Source organism: Erythrolamprus reginae, chromosome 4 (genome assembly GCF_031021105.1).
Source record: "Erythrolamprus reginae isolate rEryReg1 chromosome 4, rEryReg1.hap1, whole genome shotgun sequence".
NCBI lineage: Eukaryota > Metazoa > Chordata > Lepidosauria > Squamata > Dipsadidae > Erythrolamprus > Erythrolamprus reginae.
In genome coordinates this window covers 96,275,137-96,299,488 of record NC_091953.1, presented here as the reverse complement: position 1 = coordinate 96,299,488, position 24,352 = coordinate 96,275,137, and the positions used below count along the sequence as shown (strand labels likewise).

The window sequence follows — 24,352 nt, the reverse complement described above, 5'->3', positions numbered from 1 at the left end:
GCATCTTGGCTCTTGAAAGCAGGATGGTGCAAATAGGACAATTATAGCAGACAGATGAAGCATAGGTAGAAACCTCCCATAAAGTCCTTCTGCTCTGCCTGGACAAACACTTGTTCAAGCAGGAGGAAATGAGACCTGGCAGCAGTTCAGCTTTGAAAAAAGAGAATATTTGTAGGTTAGAGCTGAACTGTGGGGTCTTTGGTGATCTCTGAGCTTGGTGACTTACCTGCAGACATTTCATCACCAAGCTAAGTGACATCATAAGTGCCAAGCTAGGTGACATCAACCTAGGTGACATCAACAGTCTTGCTTTACCTGGATAAGCCTCCCAAATTGAATTGTCCTCCTCAATGTCTGGAAGGGTTCGTGAGCTGCCTTTTGAGAACCCCTGCATTAAGGTTATTGTCCTATGAACTTTCTTAAAGATTTGATCTATACTTCTTTTCAGATACATCAGATTGATAAATTAGATGATGACAATTTTGCTGTGACCTTGAATTGTACCAACTCATCAGTTTCCCTAATTCATAGGCTTATTCTGGCACTTTTCCTCCACCCCATCCCCCCACCTGCCAACATATGCTGTAGACACGATGTGATTAACACAGAGCAATCACTTATCCTGAGACAACCTTTTTTAGCAGCCCAGTTAGAACATCAACCTTAGTAACTGTTAATCTGCATCTTTAAAGCCTTAAGAACTGAAAGGCAGAAATGTAGGCAGCACTCAAATTTTCATTTTTGCTTCAAGAACGAATAAACAGCTTTAGCTTTTTGAATAACATCCTCCTAAGTGAACGTACAAGTTCTCTTTCCCCAGAAAAATAATTATTTAAAAATGAGACCAGCAGACATTGACCACCGCTCATTTATATTAACAAATCCAAGGTACTTTCTGTGAAATAATTAAAATATATTTTATGTGAGAATACCTTTCTTAAGAACTCCAAATTTTATTAGCTCTCAAAGAGAAATAGAAGCCTTTTATTGATGGCCTTCTGTGGCCAACTCTTTGCTTATTGCTTTATTCATGTGGATTATCAAATAGATTAAAGAATTGCATACATACATCTGAAAGTGGGGCTGTATCATCAGCATTATAGTATAGAAACAGATTACTGTGAAAGATTTGTATTGCTTTACAAATCTAGATTTTGAAAGCTATTAAGATGACTACATGTAATTGAGTTTTGAATGAAATTCCATGAAAGATATATTTGAGTCATTAAAATCAGTTTATTTGGGAAAATGAAACATGTAGTAATTGCCAAATCTTGCGATCAAAAACAGGAAAGAGAAAGATAGACAGAAAGAGAGAAAATGCTTTGTATTTTATATGGTACATAAATAAATCTGTCCAAAAGAATACGTAAATATGTTTATACTACATACATTAAAAATATATTTTTATCCCACTTTTATTATTTTCATAAGTAATTCAAAACAGCAAGCATACCGTACCTAATATTCCTTCTCCCTCCTATTTTCTCCAGGACAACAACCCTGACAATCTGACAACCATTAAGTTTTGTACCACGTTTCTTGAAAAATCTATATTTTATTTTATATACACTGAGATCATATGCACCAAGACAAATTCCTTGTGTGTCCAATCACACTTGGCCAATAAAGAATTCTATTCTATTCTATTCTATTCTATCCCATCCCATCCCATCCTATTCTATTCTATTCTATTCGGCAGTAATGAAATCCAATTTTTTAAACAATGGGGTTTGTGGGTGTGGCTTGGTGGGCATGGCTTGATGGACATGGCAGGGACAGGGTACTGCAAAATCTCCTTTCCCATCCCATTCCTGGGGAAGGATACTGCAAAATTCCCATTCCCTCCCCAATCTTGGGGGTAGGATATTGCAAAATCTCCATCTCCACCCCACTCTGAAACCAGCCAGAGGTGGTATTTGCCGGTCTATGAACTACTCAAAATTTCCGCTACCGGTTCTCTGCATTACTCAAAATTTCCACTACTGGTTCTCCAGAACCTGCTGGATTTCACCCTGGCTGTGAGGTGGGTTGGGCTGAGAGAGAATAACTGGACCAAAGTCATTCAATCAGCTTTCATATCTAAGGCAGGATTAGAACTCACAATTTCCTGATTAGAGCAAGTGTTAGACTTGATAGCCTAAATGGCCCCTTCCAATATTATGATTCTGTCATTTTAATCATATTTTGTGATCTAGTTGGCAAAGACAATCTGAGGCCAAAATTGGAAGCTTCTTTTCCAGTTTAGGACCTGAAATCTCTAGGAACTGAACATGTAGATTTCTTATGTGTCTATTCCAAAGTCTATGAAGTACTTTGGAAATGTTATGAAAAAAGGTGAGGGTTTTTTGGATTGCTGATCATAAACCAGACTTAAAGGTTGGCTGAACAAAAATATTCAGCCTTTGAATTGGCTTCATGTTGCTGAAGATACAATGATCAGATAATGAGATTCTTTACAGCTCTAGTTTTATTTTTCAAAACTTGATTGACACATTTTCTATAAATCCCATTTTATTATTTTTAATACCGTAGAAAAGTAGAGAAATTAAATCTGTCCATTTTATTTTGTTTTATTTTTTCCAATTGACATAACTTTGGAATTCAGTTGCTGTAATTTCTACTGTTCAAAACACCATCAGTAACATACTATTGAATCAACATTTCAGTTCATTACAAATATTGCTATCATATAGAATCGCATTTTTGTCAAGTTTATTCTGTTTAAGTTTTAAATGTTTTATAAATCTGTACTGTACTTTGTTTTCTGTTGATACTACTATGATCCATTTGAAAGTGCAAATATCTGGTGTTCCCTATATAATACAGGCATTTTTTATTAACTACAGGCAAAGAAACCAAAAACAAAAATATTTGACTATCTCAAAGGCCAAAATGTCATCGCAAGATCGGAAACCACAGGATTTTATTACCCAGGTAAATAGTCTCTACAGGAATGGGTTCTACTTTAAGACTTGTGGACTAACTCCCAGAATTCCTCAGCCATCAAAGCAAAGATGGCTGAGGAATTCTGGGAATTGAAATCCAAAAATCTTAAAGTTGCCAAAGTTTGAGACTCCTTATCTATACGAATATATTTGGGGTAGAATTTTATTTGAAAAATTAAAAACTTCAGTCTCAAGATCTGGCATGCACCTGTAAATTCTGTTAATAGCACAAGGATGATTTAACCAAGTGTTCCAACATTCAGCTAACACTTCTAAAGTAGAAGAGTTGTTTATTGCAACTCTTTAAGATCTAAACACAAAAAAGAATATTGTCAGCAGAAGTACAGATTTGAAAGAATAAGTTTGGATGATATTTGTCTGCTTTGAATCCAGTTTCGGGAGCTATGCTTCCCATTTGACCCAAGTGCAGTACTTCTTAGATATGTATCAGGACAGCCTGTTTTTTTAATTTTTCCTGTAAATGTGAAAAACAATGTGTCACTACTTCTATTACCTTTCATAACTGGGTTCTTTAATGCCAACACAATTTTTTTCAGACTCGCAGTTTCAATGAATAACAGAATAATGTATGCTTGTGGTCTAAACTATTTTTAAAACATCTACAATAGGAAAGTTTGTTCTTACACTGATAGTAGAGACAAGTGGAGATGGGTTCCTGCTGGTCTGGACCAGTTCTCTAGAACCGGTAGTGGGAATTTCCCCCTGCTTGCTGAACCGGCAGTGATGGCTGGCTGGCCACGCCCCTGAACCAGCTCTCTCAGTGTCGCCATACGCACTGCCGTCTTATTTTTTGCTTCTGCGCATGTGCAGAAGCTGTTTTTTGCACTTCAAAAATAAAGGAAAACAGGCCTGCCCATTCAAATGAGACACATGCAGGTAGTCCTTGATTTTCAACCATTCATTTAGCGATTGTTCAAACTTACAATGGTACTGGTAAAAAATGATTTATGATGAAACTGGTCCTAACAACTTACAACCGTTGCAGCAATCCCCATGGTCACACCATCAAAATCCAGTTGCTTGGCAACCAGTATGTATTTATAACTATTGCAGCATCCCAGAGTCATGTGATTTCTGTTTATCACCTTCTCATCTGGCTTCTGACAAGCAAAGTCACTAAACAATCACATTAACAACTGCAGTGATTTGTTTAATAATTGTGGCCAAAAAGAAAGAGAGAGAGATTAGTTTCCATTACTTAGTAGTGGAAATTCTACTCTCAATTGTGGTTGTAAATGGAGTACTATCTGTAGTCAAGTAGCAGATAAGACAATAGAAGGAGGTTTGGTAACAGTGCTAGTCTTGAACTACAATAGTTGGTTATGCTTTCTGCCTTTCTTCAATAATAGCTTAATGGCAGGCTTGCTGTCTTGCTTACTTCGCCCTTTATCCCTGGTCCAAAATAGTGCCGTCCGGGTGGTTCTAAACCCCTCCAGGTCATCCCATGTGTCAGCCTCACGTAGATCTCTATATTGGTTGCCAGTTCGAGTCAGGGCCCAATTTAAACTGTTAGTGATGATATTTAAGGCCCTGCACTCAAACACACCAAATTACTTGGCGACCTACTTAGTCTGGTATACACCATTGAGGGACCTACGTTCGGCAGGGAAGGGTCGGTTCACTGTTCCACAGTACAGCAACATCAAAATTGCAGGCCTTTCAAAATCTGGCCCCATGTTTGTGGAACAGTCTTCCCTTAGAGCTTCGGGTAGAGGAGAATTTTCTCCACTTCTGCAAGGCATTAAAGACTTTGATTAAGCAGATTGAAACATCCTTGTTCTGGGGATCAGCAGGAAGGGAAGAAATTGGAGAGATTGGGAATGTTTTAAACAAGTTTTGTGGTTTTATTAGTTGTGTTTTAACTGTGTGTATTGTCTACCGTCTGTCTTTGTTAGTTGTATATGGCTCGCTGTCATGCCCTTTGTTAAAAGGGCATTATAAATAAATGTTTATTATTATTATTAATAAATACTCCTGTGTTCTTAGAGGTCTTGTGATGTTATCCAAGTGGTTTACATTCGTGCTTGATTGAATGAAGTGTTTTTCAGAACGGAAGAAACAAAAATGACATATTGCAGGAAAAAGAGTGGGAATATATATATACAGTATTATTATGAAGGCTGGGAGTTGTGCCAACCTTAAAACTTTCCTTTTTACAGTTGGCATTGCCAGTGAGATTATCTTCGGTTTCCAGATCTTAATATAGTTCTTGTCTTTGAATTCATAGCTCAATTTTCCATAATGTTTCCAAAAGCGAGGATGACAAGCTTTTTCCAAAGTTGATGGGATTCCATAAGATTAAGGGGGATGAACATTTAAACACAGCCAGTTTTCTATTGTTAATTTTTTTTGCATCTTGATCAAAGATTCCAAGAACATATTGTTTTGCCTCACAGGTTCCAGCACCTGAAAAAGTTTTAAAATGCTTAAAAGATCCAGTACAATTTATTTAATGTACAAATACATATTGGTATATTTTCAATTATTTGCCATTGATAAATTGTGGATATGAAATTGTAAGCAGGGCTAGCCAAACATCTATTGCATATTATGCATGAACATGAAAACAGGTTGCAGGAGTATTTCAGATGAAGGAATATATGTATTTATGCATTTATATAGATTTTAAAACACCCAATTCCAAACAAGAAGATTCTTTGCCATCATGGCGAAATAGGCATATAGATACATGCATAAAACTCTGCCACAAGGCATGGGGGAATTGAGATACTCTTTCCCCCTAGGCCTTTACAATTTTATGCATGGTATGTCTGTACGTATGTTTGGTTTTATAATAAGGGTTTTTAACTGTTTTAGTATTGGATTATTATTATATGCTGTTTTATTGCTGTTGTTAGTCGCCCCGAGTCTGCGGAGAGGGGTGGCATACGAATCCAATAAATAAAACAAACAAACAAACAAACAAACAAACAAACAAACAAACAAACAAGGAACTTGTTCCTTCAATCCAGTTCTTTGATTTTTTAAACAATCATGCTACTTTGAAAACCCTGATCTCATCTGATTTTGGAAGCTAGGCGGCATCAGGTTTAATTAGTATTTGGATTTGGAACTGAGAATACCAGATGCTATAGGCCAGTGATGGTGAACCTTTTTTTGCTCAGGTGCCAAGAGGGCGTGCTTGCATGCGTGTCCATACCCATAATGCAATTGACTTCCCCCGCGCATGCATTTACAATCCTTCAGTGCCCCCCATGCATTTACACAGGCCTCACTGAAGCCTCCGGACTGCCGGTAGGGCTGTTGAGCCATTTTTCACCATCCACAGGCTCTGGAGGCTTTCTTGAAGCATGTGGAGGTCAAAAATGGCCTCCCCCCATCCTACAGAACGCCGAAAATCAGCTGGCCAGCACGCACATGCAGGCAGGAGCTGACATAAGGCAACAACTTGCATGCCCTCAGATATGGCTCCATGAGCCATCTGTGACAGGTGTACCAAAGGTTCGCCATCATGGCTATAAGCTTTTATTTGTACGCTGAGTGTGCGGGAGATGGACAATTTCTAAACTTGATTAACAAAACAGTTTAAAATGTTCATCTCAGGCCTCTTCAAACTCCAATTGGTGATGAGGCAAAAAAAAAAAAAATAATTTATCACATTGAATCAACTGAACTACTGATCATATTGTTTAATTCCACATTATCTTTTCTTGATAATGTGGGATTATTTTCAAGAATAGTAGTTTTCTTGCTTTTTTTCTTCAGATGGGAACTTTTTCAATTCCATTACTTAACATTCCTTCTAAATAGAGAGAACGGTGATGAAATACGACAATGCATTTATATGTTCTGCATGCATTTGAATTGTGAACATGTTATTGTTTCAGGATCAGTGGTGAAGAGCATCACTTCATTTTATGCACTCGTTGATTTTGTTAACGGGAAGACTGAGATTGTCCCCTTGAAGTTCATTTTGTTTATTGGAGGTGCAACGGCTTGTCCACCCTTACAAGTAAGTAGCATGCTATTTCTCAAGATAAGTTTAGATTTAGGGTGCATGGTGCTTTTTTAAAGGCAATATGCTTTTTATTCATATGTTTGGAAATTCTCTCTGAATGCAAGATCAGGACAGCTGGTTTATTGTAGCTGTATGCTAAAAGTCAGGTTTGACCCAGAAAATTCCTCATTGCAGTGAAAATGACTAGAGCAGGATGTCAAACTCTACATTCTGATGTCAATAATGAATGAATGAATTCATTCATTCATCTTTATGCAAAATCTGAAAATGAAAGGTTACAAAACCCATAAAACTACTCAATTGTAGAAAATCACAAATCACTATACCCATATATTTATATGTAGCAGCATCAAAAAACACCTGAAGTGTAAAGATGCATGTTAAAAATAATTGACAAGACTGAATTTCCATAATACTTAATACATCTCAAAATCAACGAACTTTGTAGTGAAAGGACCATAGTAACCAAAAAGCTGGTGCTACCATTAGACAGCAATTAGGAAGAGCAGAGAAAAACATTGCTGCCATTTAGGTGCCATCTGGATCTTTGCAACCTAGATCTGTTTGTCCTAGAATAACAATGTCAGTGCATTTCCCATCAAGGACACCTGAAGAAATTGCTCTAGATGCTACTATAATGACTGGTATGGTATATACAGTACAGGGGAGGTAGTATCATGATCTTGATATGGGTTTGGAAGAGAATTAGCATCCAGTACAGATAATCTCAGTACAATGTAGGGAATAGATGTAGGTGCCTTCTGCTGACTTGGTTTTAGCATTTTGTATTAGTTGAGGTCTGTAGCATCAAAGGTAGAATCCTGTAAAGTACATTGTGGTAGACAAAATAAGAGGTTATTGAGACCTGATCATTGTAACTAAGCTGTCCCAGTTCAGAACATACTGTAATGAACAAATCAGATGGCGCTGCAACTGAGCATATGCTGCCCTTTCAGCTTGCAACAAAGGCTGTATATCTATTTTTACTTTTTAGTGGATAAAGCACAGGTTCATTTATGTTATGTTTTGGGGGGGTGAAATAGAATTTAAGAGCCATAGTGGTACAGTGGTTAGAATGCAGTATTGCAGGCTAGCTCTGCCTACTGACAGTAGTTCAGTTCTGACTGGCTCAAGGTTGACTCAGTCTTCCATCTTTCCGAGGTCAGTAAAATAAGGACCTAGATTGTTGGGGGCAATAGGCTGACTCTGTAAAACCATTCAGTGAGGACCGTAAAGCATTGTGGTATAAAGTGGTATATAAGTTTAAGTGCTATTGTTATTTAACTGCAGAGAAGAGTCAGGCATGGGTTGACATTTTAACTAAAAATCTGTATACAGTGGTACCTCTAGATACGAGCTGCTCCACATGCGAGTTTTCCAAGATACGAGCAGAGACGCGAGTAAAATTTTTGTTCGACACCCGAGCTCAAATTCGGGATATGAGCCGACCTTCCACTTAGTGGTGCAAGAATTCCATGCTTTCAGTTATCTCGGCGCGAAAAGCAAAGTCTAAAGTCATTCGTTCGAGATGCGAGTTGATCGACATACGAGCTCGGGTCTGGAACGAATTAAACTCGTATATCGAGGTACCACTGTATATCTTTGTTCTTGTCTTTCTTCAAATTCATACATTAAAACCTTAAAACAGTTACATTTAAGATAGGTTTATTCAACCCGTATGATTATTATTCAACAGGTTGGAGATTATGTATTCACCAGAATAAGGAAGCCATCAGGTGAAGAGTATTATGTCCCTGCTGTTGTCATAGCAATACCAAATAAAGCTGATGTGGAAGATAAACTCTACACAGTTTTGAAATACAACAATAAAAAGGTAAGCAGCCAATAAGCAAACCACATTTGACTGGAATGGCAATGCGCTGAATGTACCAATTCAACACTCTACCAGGATAGGAATTATTTCCTCATCTTTTGACTGGTTAACTCAGTGTACCTCAACCTCAGCAGTCTAAGATAGTGGCTGAGGAATTCTGAAAGCACATCCATCTTAAAGTTATCAAAACTGAGGAACAATTGATTAAATGTTGAAATGGTAAGCATACAACTTATTTTGTCTTTTCTTAATTTAATTTCCTGCAATATGTTACCTAGAAAGTGCCACAAGAACTAATATTACTGATACCTGGCATTTTCTGAACCTTTCCTTCAAATATGTATTTTGTTTTCATATATTTTCATGGGTATATATATATGTAGATTGTTCTGAGTTCGGTTTTGCCCCGTGTAATATTTTGAGTGTCTATGCGACGTATCGGTGAAATCACATTCACCATCATCAGGCTGAAGTTTTAAGCTTCGTGCTGCTGTAAATATGGAATGTTTGCAACTGCCATTTGTTCCTTATATATAGTGTTGGGGTGGAGATTTGGTTTGAATGTAGCAAATAGATTGGGTGACTATGTTTTAGTGATTTGATTGGTTGGTGGAATCACAATTACTTGAAGGATTGACATGGTGATGATTATGATATGTTTTTTTTGTTTAAGGCTGGTTTCCAAATATCTGGTAGGCGGGACGTGTCATCACGTTTGTTCATGCTGAAGGGGTGTTTCTCTATCTCTATAGCTTCCATAGTAATTCTTCCGTATAAATTTTCTGTTTTGGAAAGTAATTTAGTTTTTTCAAAGTCAATTTCGTGCCCTGTTTTTTTAATGTGCATTCTTATGTTCTGCAATGCGTGCGCTCACTCTTCGATTGGTTTGTCCAATGTATGTGGCTGCACATGTTTTGCAAGGAATTTCATAGATTCCTTGGTGTTCTAGTTGGATTTTATCTTTTGGGTTTCTTAGGATGTTTGATATTTTTTGGTTAGTGACAAATGAAGTTTTGATATTATGTTTGTGTAGAATTTTACTAATTTTGTCTGTGGTGCCCTTGATGTAAGGGAGGAGGGTGGTACCATTATCCTGTTCTTGGTCTTGATTTTTGGGGGGTTGTCTCTTTTTTGATTAGGTTTGTAATTGTTTTCCTTTCGAATCCATTAGAAATTAATACATTTTTGAGTTTGTTCAATTCAGTTTTTAAGTGCTCATGATCAGCTAGGCGTTTGGTTCTGGTGATGAGAGTTTTGGCTACTGAGGTGATCTGTGCGGGGTGGTGGTGGTGGGAGTGTGCATTTAAATAACGGTTGGTATGGGTTTTCTTTTGGTAGATGGTGTGTCCTAGGGTGCCATTGGGTTTATAGATTAGTAGACTTCCTCTCTTGTGCAGCACATTAAAAAAACAGGGCACGAAATTGACTTTGAAAAAAACTAAATTACTTTCCAAAACAGAAAATTTATACAGAAGAATTTCTATGAAAGCTATAGAGATAAACATCCTTTCAGCATGAACAAACGTGATGACACGTCCCGCCTACCAGATATTTGGAAACCAGCCTTAAACAAAAAAACATATCATAATCATCACCATGTCAATCCTTCAAGTAATTGTGATTCCACCAACCAATCAAATCACTAAAACATAGTCACCCAATCTATTTGCTACATTCAAACCAAATCTCCACCCCCAACACTATATATAAGGAACAAATGGCAGTTGCAAACATTCCATATTTACAGCAGCACGAAGCTTAAAACTTCAGCCTGATGATGGTGAATGTGATTTCACCGAGTAGACTCAGGGCGGCTAACAACAATGATAAAAACAGCATGAAACAATCCAATCCAATACTAAAATAACTAAAAAAAACCTTATTATAAAAACCAAACATACATACAGACATACCATGCGTAAATTGTAAAAGCCTAAGGGGAAAGAATATCTCAGTTCCCCCATGCCTGATGGCAGAGGTAGGTTTTAAGAAGTTTACGAAAGGCGAGGAGGGTGGGCACAATTCTAATCTCTGGGGGAGTTGGTTCCAAAGGGCCGGGGCTGCCACAGAGAAGGCTCTTCCCCTGGGTCCCGCCAGACGACATTGTTTAGTTGACGAGACCCGGAGAAGGCCCACTTCCATGCTTTTTTCTTACCTGACTTGTTTCTGATAGTTAAAAACATCAGTCATTAATCAGATAGACAAAGTAGATACTATTGTAATACTCAAGTTAGATCCCAAAAATAATGAAAAGGATGAGGATAAAAAAATGCACTATTTTATCAAGGCGATTTTTTAATGTCTAAAGTTTTTATAAAAGACATAAAAGGTTGAGAGTTCAATACTAGACAGCAACAGATGTTTCTGTATTAGGGTGCAAAGAGAAGATATTTGCTGTGAACTCCATGTAGGTGTCAGGAAGGGCATCCCGCCAGTAAATGCTCAGCTCCATTCAGTCACCCTGACTTAGAAAAAAAAATTCTTATCAATAAAAATGGTAGGCAATTATAAAATGTGGCATATTTTGTTTTTGACAACAATGAAGTTAAGATGGTTCTCTCTACTTCAGTTCTCTGAAGTAAATCAATATCTAGCATAAGAAACATACATAATTAATAACATAGAATGATTCTTCAATATTTTGTTTAAAGTGTTATTTTTGACATTACTTTGAAGATGTCTTTTGTAGAAATTAATCTTTGTTGTGGAAGATTGAAGAATATTCAACTATTTTTAGTAAATAATATTTATATTTTAAAATATTCTGAATAATTGAGCTCCAATACATTGTTTTCTACAGTTAATCAACTCACCATTTTTTCTTGCTGTTTAACACATTTCATTTGAATGATTTATAACTCCTTATATTAAAAATCAACGTTTAAAAAAAATGTCTTGTTGTAGGATCATTGTGTACGAAACGGGCTGATTAAAATTAGTCATAGAAGGTACACTTGTTCCTGCTGCTACATCAACATGACCAAGATGATGGATTACCTTATGTGAGTATGAATAAATGGTTTTCCTTGTATAAATTAAATGCATGTAATGCATATAGTTAAATCAGGTTCCTGCTAAAACTGCTCATGTAACTATCAATATTTCAGACAGATTCTTTAGTTCAGAAACTATGAATACTATTCCCAATACTTTATGTCCTTTGTGGATTCTGTTTGCATTGGAAAGTAAATTCTTACTGGTTCTGAGAATAGTTTTTCTCAGAACCAGTAAGAATTTACTTTCCAATGCAAACTATCTGCCTGCTGCAAATAACTGAGGACAATAATTGTTGGAAATGAAATAAGAGAAAAAATAAATATTCCCTCATCACTCATAAGATTTCAGGGCTATGTGAGTAGTGTCCATGCTTAGTTTGTTTTTCAGTACAATAAATTATCATGAAATTTGCCAATGCAAATTAAACTTTTAGTGTAGCAACACAGTCAAGAATGAGGCACCCAAGCCTTTATAATCAAGACTTGTTAAAAATTCAGAGTTTTGTTATAGGGAAATGGAAGAAATTCTAGCAGTGAACCTGGGCTCTATGTTATTTTTCAAGAGCTATCATGTACTGCTCTGCACCATCAGAGCTATTCCTTTCCATTTCAGTTCTATTTTATTGAGCAATATCTTATTTTCCTAGAAGGGCATCTCTAGCTAATGTATTATGGCTGGCATCCAATTTATTTGAAAAATAATTGTACTATTTAATAATCGAATCCTTTTAAAGCTATTATGTGGAAGAGTTCTTTATCAAAATGAGCCACCATCGTTTTCTCAATTGCAATGGGGTCAGGAGAATATATTTGCTAAAATTTAGCTAGCTGCCTTAAGCATCTGCAGCCAGCCATAATGACCAAAACATAACACATGTTCAGTGATGTCTCAATGAAAACCCTCTTCTTCCCTGTTGTTGTGATACACCCACCCAGAACGGGCGGGAACACTGCTCCTGTAGCGGAAATGGAGCTTTGGGTGCACCTCCATTACTGCCGGCTGTGCACACACCATGGATGGATAACTAACGTAATTCTGGTAAAAATCACTGGGTTTTTTACCTAGCAGGGCCAGGCAGATGGGCTGTGAGTAGCGGAGCAGCTGTGAGCAGCAGGGCCGGGCGGATGGGTTGTGAGCGGCGGAGCTGCTATGGGTGGCAGGACAGGAGGACGGGCCGGGAGTGGTGGAGTTCGGAACAGGGGGGGGGGGGGCGGCAGAGGTCACTTACCTTATTTTCACTGATTTTCATCCTTTTTTGCTTCTGTGCATGCATGGAAGGAAAAAAAGCTGAAAATTGGCAAAATCTCGCTTGCACGAGTGTCCTTGCACAAGATTCGGCTTCTGCATATGCGCAAAAGCCAAATGCCATGCCGGGAGTGGCCCGTCGCTGGATACCCCTAAGGAATGTCAGTAATTATATCATGATGTCATGACACAAGTTCCATCAGATGCTCTCTTCCACTCCCGTAGACATCTACCCTTACAAAAAAAGAGACCTAGAAAAGGATTGTATGTAAAAATAGGAAGGAAAAAAATAAAAGTATTGTTACAGAAAGGACTATTAGTCAGATTCTGTATGAAGTATGCAAGGATGATCTGCTGGTCATGAGGTTTAATTCAGCTGATCTGGCTGCCTAGGTCGGTAGCCCGTAGTTCTGTCCCTGTGCTACACATGTCCCTCTTGAAGTGAGGTTAGCGGAAGGGGAAGAACAGAGTGTACAAAGCCCTATATTGCTCAGGATCAGACTATCTATAGAACCGTCTCTTGCTGCATACCTCCCAGAGACCAATAAGAGCTCACAGAGTTGGCCTCCTCCAGGTCCCACCGACTAAGCAATCAGGTTGGCGGGACCACGGGATGGCCTTCTCTGTGGCTGACCTGGCTCTATGGAACCAATTACCGCCCAATGTCTATACTGCTCCCAACCTGCTGGCCTTTCGTAAGGCCATGAAGACATGGTTTTGCTGGCAGGCCTGGGGGCCATAAATTTACATCCTTGATGGCCAACTCTATGAATGGTGTGCATGTGTATGATTGTGACTGCCCTTTTTAAATAACTTTTTAATGGGGTTTTAGTTTTAGATAATGTTTTAGTTTTAGATAATGTTCGACTTCTTTTTATTGCATTGTATCTATTTATATTGTATTTTTATTATTGTTGTAAGCTGCCCGGATTCTTTTGGGATTGGGCGGCATAGAAGTTGAATAAATAAATAAGTAAATAAATATACAAGAGATACTGTATGTTTTGCAAAGTGATACTTAACTATAAATGGAAAGTAGGTAGGATGGGGATTGTCAGTAATGCTTTGGAGTATATAGATATAATAATGAATAGAATAAATATACCAGACAGGTAGAAATATATTGACAGCTGCTGTAGTTCTCTCCTTGTCATTCCATAAATAAATAAATAAATAAAATAAATAAAATATTGGCGGAAATTTGAAGTGCACCATACTTACCTTCATTCTGTTTCCTCCTTTGAATACTAGACCAAACATAACGGTCCCAAAGCATATCCATGCAGCAGTTGCAGATTGCGAGAGACAGAAACAGTCTGTTTCTGTAGGAGGGGATTGGCCAAAGAAGAAGAAGAATGACAGAGGAAGAGCTAACAGCAAAAAGGAGCGTTGTAAAGAATGGACCTCAAATGTATGTGACGAGATGTTTCCCCCCAGACATAAGCGAAGAGGAAATAGCTCATCACCTACTTTTCGTCGCAAAAAAGGAAGTTCAGGTATAGAAAGTAAATGGGAAGAAAAGTAAGGCAGGTTTATAAGTTCAAACATAGCTAAACCAGAACTGCTCCACTAGGTCTTTTTGCCAATTATCTACTTAATTTTTTTTGTCTTAGTCAGGAGTGGGTACTACCCGGATTTGGGAAGGAGGGGGACACAGTGGGGTAGCGAAAATGGAGCTCCGCCCCAGAGCACCTAATTTGCACTGAAAGATGTTGAAAGAAAATGCATAAGCTACGCCCACAGTGTGGTAGTAAAAATTTTGGTAGCCCTTCAATGGTATTCGTGTATTTATCTTTGGAATTTTGCCATTTATTTTATAGATTCTTACATAGCCCAAAGGGTAGACTGCTACTTCATGTGTATGTATACATACATATACATTCTACATGCACATAGACCCAAATAACTCAACTACTGTTCCAGTGATAAGATGGCTATTCTCTTTCAACAGAGACCTTCCAATAATTCCTTTTATCATTTACATCTGCCATTATCTGTTTCTTTTCTCTTCCATTGAGGACCTATATACTGCACAAGTCAAAAAGAGGGCGGGGAAAATATTTACTGACCCCCTCACATCCTGGACATAAACTGTTTCAACCCCTACCCTCAAAACGTCGCTACAGAGCACTGCACACCAAAACAACTAGACACAAGAACAGTTTTTCCCCGAATGCCATCGCTCTACTAAACAAATAATTCTCTCAACACTGTCAGACTTTTTAAAACTAAATCTGCACTTCTATTCTACTAGTTTTTCTCATCATTCCTATCATCCTTTTCCTCCCACTTAGGACTGCTTGACTGTAACTTGTTGCTTGTATCCTAAGATTTTTATTAATATTGATTGTTTCTTCATTGCTTATTTGACCCCTATGACAATCATTAAGTGTTGTACCACATGATTCTTGACAAATGTATCTTTTTCTTTTATGTACGTTGAGAGCATATGCACCAAGACAAAGTCCTTATGTGTCCAATCATACTTGGCCAATAAAATTCTATTCTATTCTATTCTATTCTGTTCTATTCTATTCTATTCCTCACTAAACCTTACTCAATGGAATGATTTGTTCTAGTTCATCATCTGCTCAGTTAACATGCCCACAATATATTATTTTCTGCTTCGTAAATAACCAGTTTTATCTGTTTCAGAATCGATTGATTAGTTCTTTTTCCGTACCATGGCATTCTTGGTAAATTCAGAGGTTCTGTCCTTGGTCAGAAAGATATCTGCCACACACATTAATCTTAATACATTCCACATTCAGGCACGATTTATACACTGAAATGACGGGTTGGAATCAATGAAGCAAATATCTTATTATGTACTCTTTTCCTCTCCATTATCTCTTTTTTATTGGCCATTTGATCTTGAGTTTCTTTTTAAATTGACTGTTCCTTTGGCATTTCTCTCTACCTGCAGCTCTCTTCCTTTGTAATATTTTAGGAAAACATGGCTTGGATGAGGAATCAGTGCAAAGGATCACTAATTTGAATATTCTTTTGCATCCCCCTTTTCCAGTACAGGTGTATGTTATGTTCTTTGCCAGTTTTTGTTCCCAAACTGCCTGTTTGGTCTCTTAAATCAGGGGTCACCAACCTTTCGGATCTCAGGGACCACTAAATTCATAATTTTAAATCCCACTGACCACTAATATGAATTTTTTTAAAAGATAAATAGAACCGTATTTTTCAGATCATAAGATGCAACCCCCCCAAAAGAGAGTGAAAATTTGGGTGCATCTAATACATTGAATGTAGGCCTGCCCACCTCACCTTTTGGCCATTTTTGGCCTCTGTGCATTGTGTTTTAGACCTGTTCCAGGCTGTAGGGATTGTCTTGCGTTTTTGGCCTGTGTGCCTGTGTTTTCAGCCTCTAAATGCTCCATTTGAGACATGTTCAAGGCTGTGGGGATCAACACAGCACATTGCCACTGATCGCCGCTGCCACGCATTGCATTTTAAGCCTCCATGCGTCATGGTTTTGGCCTCCGCACACCCGTTTTTTATTTCTCTGTGTTGTATTTTCGGGTGATTCCAGGTGGCGGGGCCAAAAACATGAGATGTGGAATCTAAAAATGCAATGTGTGTAGGCCAAAAATAATAACCCTTACACTTTGATGCAAGCTGTGCCCTTTTCATGTCACACACAAGTACATCATTATTTTGATGAAATATTGACTTACTACGACTGCCCCTAATGTCATTATAGTATTTCCAACTTTCTTTCATCTCATTTGCCTGTATCAAATATTAGCCTCATTCTTGAATATTTCTATCCTAAGCACAAACTTGTGAATGGCTGAGTTTTTATAAACATATCTTCATTTTTCTTTTCTTTTTATATTCCTCCATAGGTTGAAATAAGTTCCCTTCTTCTTGCTTAATACTGGTATTCCTCGGCTTATGAACTCAGTTGACCCTAAAATTTCTGTTGCTAAGCAAGAAATTTATTAAGTCAATTTTGCCCCATTTTACATTGTTAAGTGAATATGGCTTCCCCCACTGACTTTGTCAAAAAAGGTCATTACATGACTATGAGACACTACAACCCCATATGTATAAATCAGTTACAAAGCATTTGAATTTTGATCACATGCCCATGGGGATGTTTTAATGGTCATAAGTGTGAAAATAGGTCATAAGTCACTTTTTCAGTGCCGTTTTAATTTTGAATGGTCACTAAACAAACTGTTGTGAGTTGAGGACTACATGTATTAACCTCAGTCTATACATAGTGTGTGCAAGGCTTCCATCCTCCTGGTTTTACTGGTTATCACATGCCTTGTTCAAAAAGTCTCTTTGAAATGATGTGATTCCCTCCCCTCCATTAGTTTTTGAAATATTTTTTATCTCTTGCTGAGAAGTGCTTTGTGTACTACCTTGAACTCCAAATAACTTTTCAGAATTGTATCAGAAACACTGCACAAAAATTCTGCATATAAATTGCATTGGTATCCCTCAGTCTCGAAAGACCATGGCTTTCCCAGAGCATGAAGTCTGGGTAGATTAGTATGGAGGATAGACTGTTACCCAAGCAGAGATCCCCCCCCCCTCTCCACATCTATGAAATATTCCAATGGAATGGCAAAGGCCAATATGATTGGTTTCGGCTACGTCACAGGAGTTATCAGAATGTGGCTGTACACAGTCAAGAACTGCTTCCGGGACTCTGGCTCCAAATTTTGCCTCAAGGTTTACTCCTGAAGTCTGTTCCAATGATGGATATAGCCACCAGGCAGTGGAGGTTTGCAGTTAGAGTTTCCCTTCTCCTAGTGGTTGACTAGGGTGTCTTTCGTGTCTTGCCATGCTCTTAGTGTACCACATCGCTTACAGAGACTGCCTTCATGACAGTTGGCCTATTCTAGTAGGTTCCATCTTCTTAGTCCACTGGGATCTCTCTTCACATGCTCGGGATAGACAAGTTCCTATCTCGCTGAAGGTCAATGACCCATCGGCTACTCTCAGCCCGCTTTGGCCAGCCTGTCAAAGCTGTTGCCCGGGGTGTGGCTGCTGCGCATGCTACAGCTACTTGGAGCCATAGATGAGAGCTGAGCGAGAGGTGGTGAATGAGCTGCCCTAAAAGCTGCCCTAAATGAGCTGCTGTAAAAGGACATGACATGCTCCTACACCAGAGGTGCTACCCCTCCCTGAGCATCCCATACACCCCTGTGTATAAATATAATGGATATAAATGTAATAAATATTATGGATATAATAAATATTAAGGATATGATAGTAACATTCAGATATTTGTTTTATCAGATTCCCCCAAAACTTTTGTTGCACAGCCTTCACTGGGAAAATTGGAATATTTTCAGAGATATATCTGAATGTACACCACAGTCAAACATGAGCATGGGAAATTTTGTATTAGATCGTAAATTGTTTTATTATAATTTTTATGTCATTAAGTGTTTTTAAAAATTTGACAAATTTCAATTCCATGGGAGTCATGGGTCTTTGGACACATTCTGTTGGTTAACCCTTTCGAGGCAGCTTGGTTCACAAATTTATTTTATTATTTATTTTATTACTTAGATTTGTATGCCGCCCCTCTCCGAAGACTCGGGGCGGCTCACAACATGTAGAAACAAATCATAAGCAATCAGACAAATTTAAAATATTTAAATATTTAAAAAACCCATATACTAACAGTCATACACACAGACATACCATGCATAAATTAAACGTGCCCAGGGGGAGATGTTTCAGTTCCCCCATGCCTGACGGCAAAGGTGGGTTTTAAGGAGTTTACGGAAGGCAGGAAGAGTAGGGGCAGTTCTAATCTCCGGGGGGAGTTGGTTCCAGAGGGCCGGGGCCGCCACAGAGAAGGCTCTTCCCCTGGGGCCCGCCAACCGACATTGTTTAGTTGACGGGACCCGGAGAAGGCCCACTCTGTGGGACCTAATCGGTCGCTGGGATTCGTGCGGCAGGAGGCGGTCTCGGAGATATTCTGGTCCAATGCCATGAAGGGCTTTAAAGGTCATAACCAACACTTTGAATTGTGACCGGAAATTGATCGGCAGCCAATGCAGACTGCGGAGTGATGGTGAAACATGGGCATACCTAGGTAGGCCCATGACTGCTCTCGCAGCTGCATTTTTGCTTTATTTGCTAAATGTTTGCTTTAGGATGTAATGTTACACCCAAATTACAGCAACAAGTGTTTTAGTAGTATATAGATGATTCTGTACTACGTTCAATTTTATCCAAACATGCATCAAATGATGATTTTTAAAGTATCATTGTCATTCATTACTTTGTATGGACATCCCTTGTATGTTAGTTAGTTTACTTTATTGTCGTTGCAGTGAAATTAAATGCTATCTTCAGTGTACATTATAACTATAAAAATAAAAAAAAGCACACATTCTATACAATTGAATTGAAAGTCCCTGATATTGCTTTACTATTGCACTATAGTATTTCACTATACAGTAAAGTTCAATATAGTTACTGCTCTGGGATAGAAGCTGTTTTTCAGCCTATTTGTCCTTGTTTTTATTATCCTGTACCATCTGCCAGATGGGTTAGTATCAGCGGTGGGTTGCTACGAGTTCAGCCCTGTTCTACGAATTGGTAGTGGCAGTATGTCTATTATCACTTAGGGGTCTACTCACTTTTGTTGCCAGCAGTTTAAACATTAATGACTGTATGTTGCATTATTTTGAGGGGACAGCACATTTAAACTGTTATACAAGTTGTATATTCACTACTTTACGTTCTCGCCAAGTGTCATTTCTTCAGTGTTGTCACATGAAAAGATATATTTCAATATTTACAAAATAGGAGGTGTATTCACTTCTGTGACATATTGCATATAATTTATCTTTTTAAAAATATTATCCCACTCTGATTGGCCTTTATTATTTATTTTTAAAACACTTATTCTTAAAAAACATGGAATGCAATATAACACATTTCAATTTAACTAATTTCAAATTTCCTTGATTCATACTTCTCACAGTACATGTTACAATGGTTTCTGCTCTGTTAAATGAGAAACTTTTATTTCAATACTGGCCCCATCAGTGATCTGATGCCATTCTGGCTTTGCCTTGACCACCTTACGATCTCGAAGTCTATTTATGATAGTTTGATGCTTTTCTTCAGTAATTAAGTGAGTGACATTTAAGTTGATATCATCATCTGGCACCCAACTTGTCTAAATGTTATACTCCTGCCAGCATCACTCCCGAGGTCATGGATCTGATAGGAGGGCTCAGAAACCCCAAAGTACAGGTAGTCTTCAAGTTATGACCACAATTGAATCCAACATTTTTGTTGCTAAAAGAGACATTTGTTAAGTGAGTTTTACTCCATTTATGTCTTTTCTCACATGATTAAATGACTTAGTTTATACACAAGGTCAGAAAAAAAATTAAATCAAAATTTGTAAAACAAGTTGTAGTCACATTATTTCTGGCTTCACTTTTCACACTAAACCAAAATATACTTACCACATTAGTTTTAGTGCAGTGTACAAATCAAACAACCATAAACCATGGATAATGGTTTATGCCTTGTACGAAGAATGAACCCAGTCTCTTGCAAAGTATTCCATTTGAAGTAGACAAGTAATTTTTAACAGTTATATAGTTTAATTTAGGAACTACTCAGAATTGTTATGCTGCAGAATCATAGCACCTGACTCATAATAAATATTCATTTTTAGTTTTGCATGTTTTGTAGAACTGCAGATGAATTCTAAATAGTAAATTATGAAATGAATGAATAAGTATTGAAATTTACTGTCTTGATTGAAAGTGTGTGTCTTACATATACTAGAATCTATCCATCTCTTGTCTAGATTATAATCTTGTTGACTTTGTATTATATTACTATATTTTCCTTGGTCTTTAGTTACATTTACTTCCCTTTATTAATAAAATGTTTTCTTAAGTCTTTTATTGTATATTGTACACACAAACCATAACATATGACAAAAATAAAACACAATGTGTTTATAAAACATTCTTAATCATGGTTTTATCATTTCAATCATTCCACAATTTTATGAATTTGCATGATACACTGACGCACAAAGTGTCCACGTGAATTGTGTTTGTGCATTGTGGATTTACCAACCACGTCTGCTGGAAGTTTGTTCCAAGGATCTACTACTCTTTCAGTAAAATAATATTTTCTCATGTTGCTTTTGATCTTTCCCCCAACTATCTTCAGATTGTGTCCCCTTGTTCTTGTGTTCACTTTCCTATTAAAAACACTTCCCTCCTGAAACTTATTTAACCCTTTAACATATTTAAATGTTTCGATCATGTCCCCTTTTCCTTCTGTCCTCCAGACTATACAGATTGAGTTCATGAAGTCTTTCCTGATACGTTTTATGCTTAAGACCTTTCACCATACAGAATTGTATCAGATTCCCTTGTATTCTAATCTTCACACTAGTAGCACCTTGATCCTTAATACATTAACAAAAATTTTATTAAAACCAATGATGCCCATTGATTCAAGAATCAGGAAAGTATGGCTCCCCGAATTTAGGGAGCAAATTTTTCATTGTTCTTCCCCATTAGCTATGGATGTTAGAAATCTAACATCTGAGAGCTATTTGGCTTCCTATCCATGATTGAAGCACTTTGGTTAGTGGTTAAAAATGAACGAAAATCATGAAGTCTTTTTTTTTTTTTACATTTCTACATATCCATCCATCTCACTGCCATGCATGGTGTTGTGATTCAGCCTGAGGCTCCTCAGGGACCGGCTGGATCTCTGCTGGATCCATGCCCAGAGGAGGGGGACAGTGAACAGGAGGGGGAGGACCAGGCAGACGGGGGAGAGGAACGTCAGGAAGAGGAGGAGGGAGAGCAGCCTGAGACCCCCGGGGGGGGGGGCTCTCCCCAGCTAGTAGCCTGGATTCATTGGATGAAGACGCACAGGCTATAATAGACATGAGGCAGCGACGTGCAGCTCAAAGACGGGGCCAATTAGAAAGGTATTTCCATCCCTGAATTGGCAACAGCTGGGTTTGGGTGTGGTTCTCCTCAGCAGAGTTGAAAAGGCAGGCCTGACCTTACAGTCTTGTGGAGAGTTATCAACTAGGAGTCCTGTGACCTTGCTTCGATTCTCGGCGTCTCTGATCTTGGCTTGTGGCCTAGAAGTCTGGAAGACTTGGGGGAGGCGTGGGTTTTATTATCTCCAGCGTTGTTTTTGCCAGCAAGAATCCTGTTTTATTGCCTGGCCTTTGTGAAACCTCTGTGAAGCTTCATAGTGTTCCTGTCTGTAAGAACAGTTTTTGTTACCTGTGTTTGCTTTGAATTATATAAACTGCCGTTGCTTTTTACCAGTGTGTCTGGATACTCTTTTTGGTTGGTGTTGGCGTCTGGGGGGACCCAGACAGAACACATGGCAGCAGAGTTCCACCCGTGCATCCTTTGGTCCATAACAACATGCTTACTATTGCACCATTTCATAAGTTATTGCTGGAGTGCCATTGAGCTAGACCTTGACTTATGACCACAGTTGAGCCCAAAATTTCTGTTGCTAGGTGAGATAGTTGTCAATTTAGTAAGATGGTTGTTACTCTGGCTTTCATGTTGACGTCAGTTGTCAGAAGCTCACAAAAGGTGGCTCCAGGACACTGCAATCATCATAAATATGAGTCCATTGCCAAGATCTGAATTTTGATCATATCATCATGAGGATGCCGCAACGGTCTAAGTCAGGGGGAGGATGCAACTTACCACCACTACCAGTGCGCTTCCTGTGGGCTATGCATCCCCGGCATGCACGCACAGGTGTCCAAACAATATTTTGCTTCTGCGCATACGCAAGAAGCAAAATTTTGTGAGGGGACGGTGTGCGTGCGAGAGATTTCAGTGGTTTTTTTTTTGCTTCTGCACATGCAGAAATGGCTGAAATCTCACGCACTTCGCAACACACAGACACACAGATGTACATGCCGGGAATGCAAAGCTGTGTGTGCAACTCCATTGTCTCTACCAGAGCTATGGTGTGGCCCGTATCGGTTACAACCTGCTACTGGTCTAAGTGTGAAAAATGATCATGTCGCATTTTTCAGTGCTGTTTTAACGGTCACTAAATTCTATTTATTTCAGTCACATTTATTCATTTGTCCCCTTTATTTAATCCTTCAATGGATCGTTTGCATTACAAACAGTCCTGCTCTTACGATCACAATTGAGCCCAACATTTCTGTTACAAAGCCAGACAGTTAAATAAGTTTTGTCCCATTTTACGACCATTCTTGTCATAGCTGTTAAGTGAATCATAGTTGTTAAGATAAGTTAGTAACATGGTTGTTAAGTGAACGTGACTTCTCCATTGAGTTTGCTTGTCAGAAGGTTGCAAATGGTGATCACATGACCCCGGAATACTGCAACTCTCACTAATACTCGCCACTGTCCAAGTGTTCCAATTTTGATCACATGACCATTGAGGGGGACACTGCAAAGGTCAGTGAAAAACAGTGACAAGTCACCTTTTCAGTGCTGTTATAAGTTTGAATGGTTACCATACAAATAGTTGTAAGTTGAGGAATACCTGTACTGCTAATTGTCTGTCCTTTTGTTTGCTAAGGGTCAGCAAATCAGTTCCCATAGTTGTTACTCAATTCTTTCTCCCTTAATCTTCTTCTTTTGTCCCAGCAGCTGCTTACAAAACTTTCCCGATCAGTTTTTCCTCAAGTGCTGAAAAGATCTGCACGTCTCCAAGGGCTTCTGAGTATAGGCCCCACAAGGATCTTTGGGGCCCTCACTATGCTTCTGGATACCATCAGAGCACCTCTGATCAGCTTACCAGTTATAGCAGTGGCAACAGTAGTAGCAGTGGCAGCAACACCTCCCTTTCCAGCATTGAGAAGGTGGAAGAATTGGCAAGACGGCTTCAGCAGTATCACATAGCTCAAAGGAAGGACAATTCCACCGTTTGCAAATAGACAGCGCATAGAATGGAAAACGAGGAAAGGGGATTAGTTGCCGCTTTTGAAGCTGTACTATATCAATCCTGAATAAACCATTTAATTTGATATTAAACTTTTTATATATTAAAATTATATAGCATTACAAGATCTTTGTAAGGAGATCTTTTCAAATGTGGCCATCCAGTTGCCTGCTAGATTGGCACGAATAAAGCACAAATACTTGGCGGGAGACCGAGGGTCATGATGCCCATTGTAGGGTCATGGCTGTCCTATACACCTACTCATAGCTGCTAGCAACAATTTTCACACATTGTATCACAGTGATAAACCCCACCTCTGCCTTTTCCTACTATGCTTCTCTGTGTAGGAGACTTGTGTGTAGGTGTTAATGGGTCTGGCAAACAACTTTGAGAAGG

The 24,352-nt window shown here is 38.4% G+C and overlaps 1 protein-coding gene across 14 annotated transcripts in view; it reads left to right on the top strand.

The window, feature by feature from the left end:
• The window catches only part of VWA3B (von Willebrand factor A domain containing 3B), a 114,542-nt gene extending 90,501 nt beyond the window's left edge, over positions 1-24,041 (top strand). For 9 of the 14 annotated variants that reach the window (XM_070750954.1, XM_070750960.1, XM_070750947.1 and 6 more), the window contains 6 exons: positions 2,850-2,937; positions 6,818-6,942; positions 8,645-8,782; positions 11,687-11,784; positions 14,276-14,520; positions 23,662-24,041. In XM_070750954.1, the coding sequence (XP_070607055.1) occupies positions 2,850-2,937; positions 6,818-6,942; positions 8,645-8,782; positions 11,687-11,784; positions 14,276-14,520; positions 23,662-23,951 (984 nt within the window). In that variant the 3' untranslated portion in view covers positions 23,952-24,041. Of the gene's footprint in view, positions 1-2,849; positions 2,938-6,817; positions 6,943-8,644; positions 8,783-11,686; positions 11,785-14,275; positions 14,521-18,292; positions 21,005-23,661 lie in introns of those variants that run through there. The other 5 variants (XM_070750957.1, XM_070750948.1, XM_070750956.1 and 2 more) reach the window with 2 other exon arrangements.
• Positions 24,042-24,352: the final 311 nt, after the last annotated feature.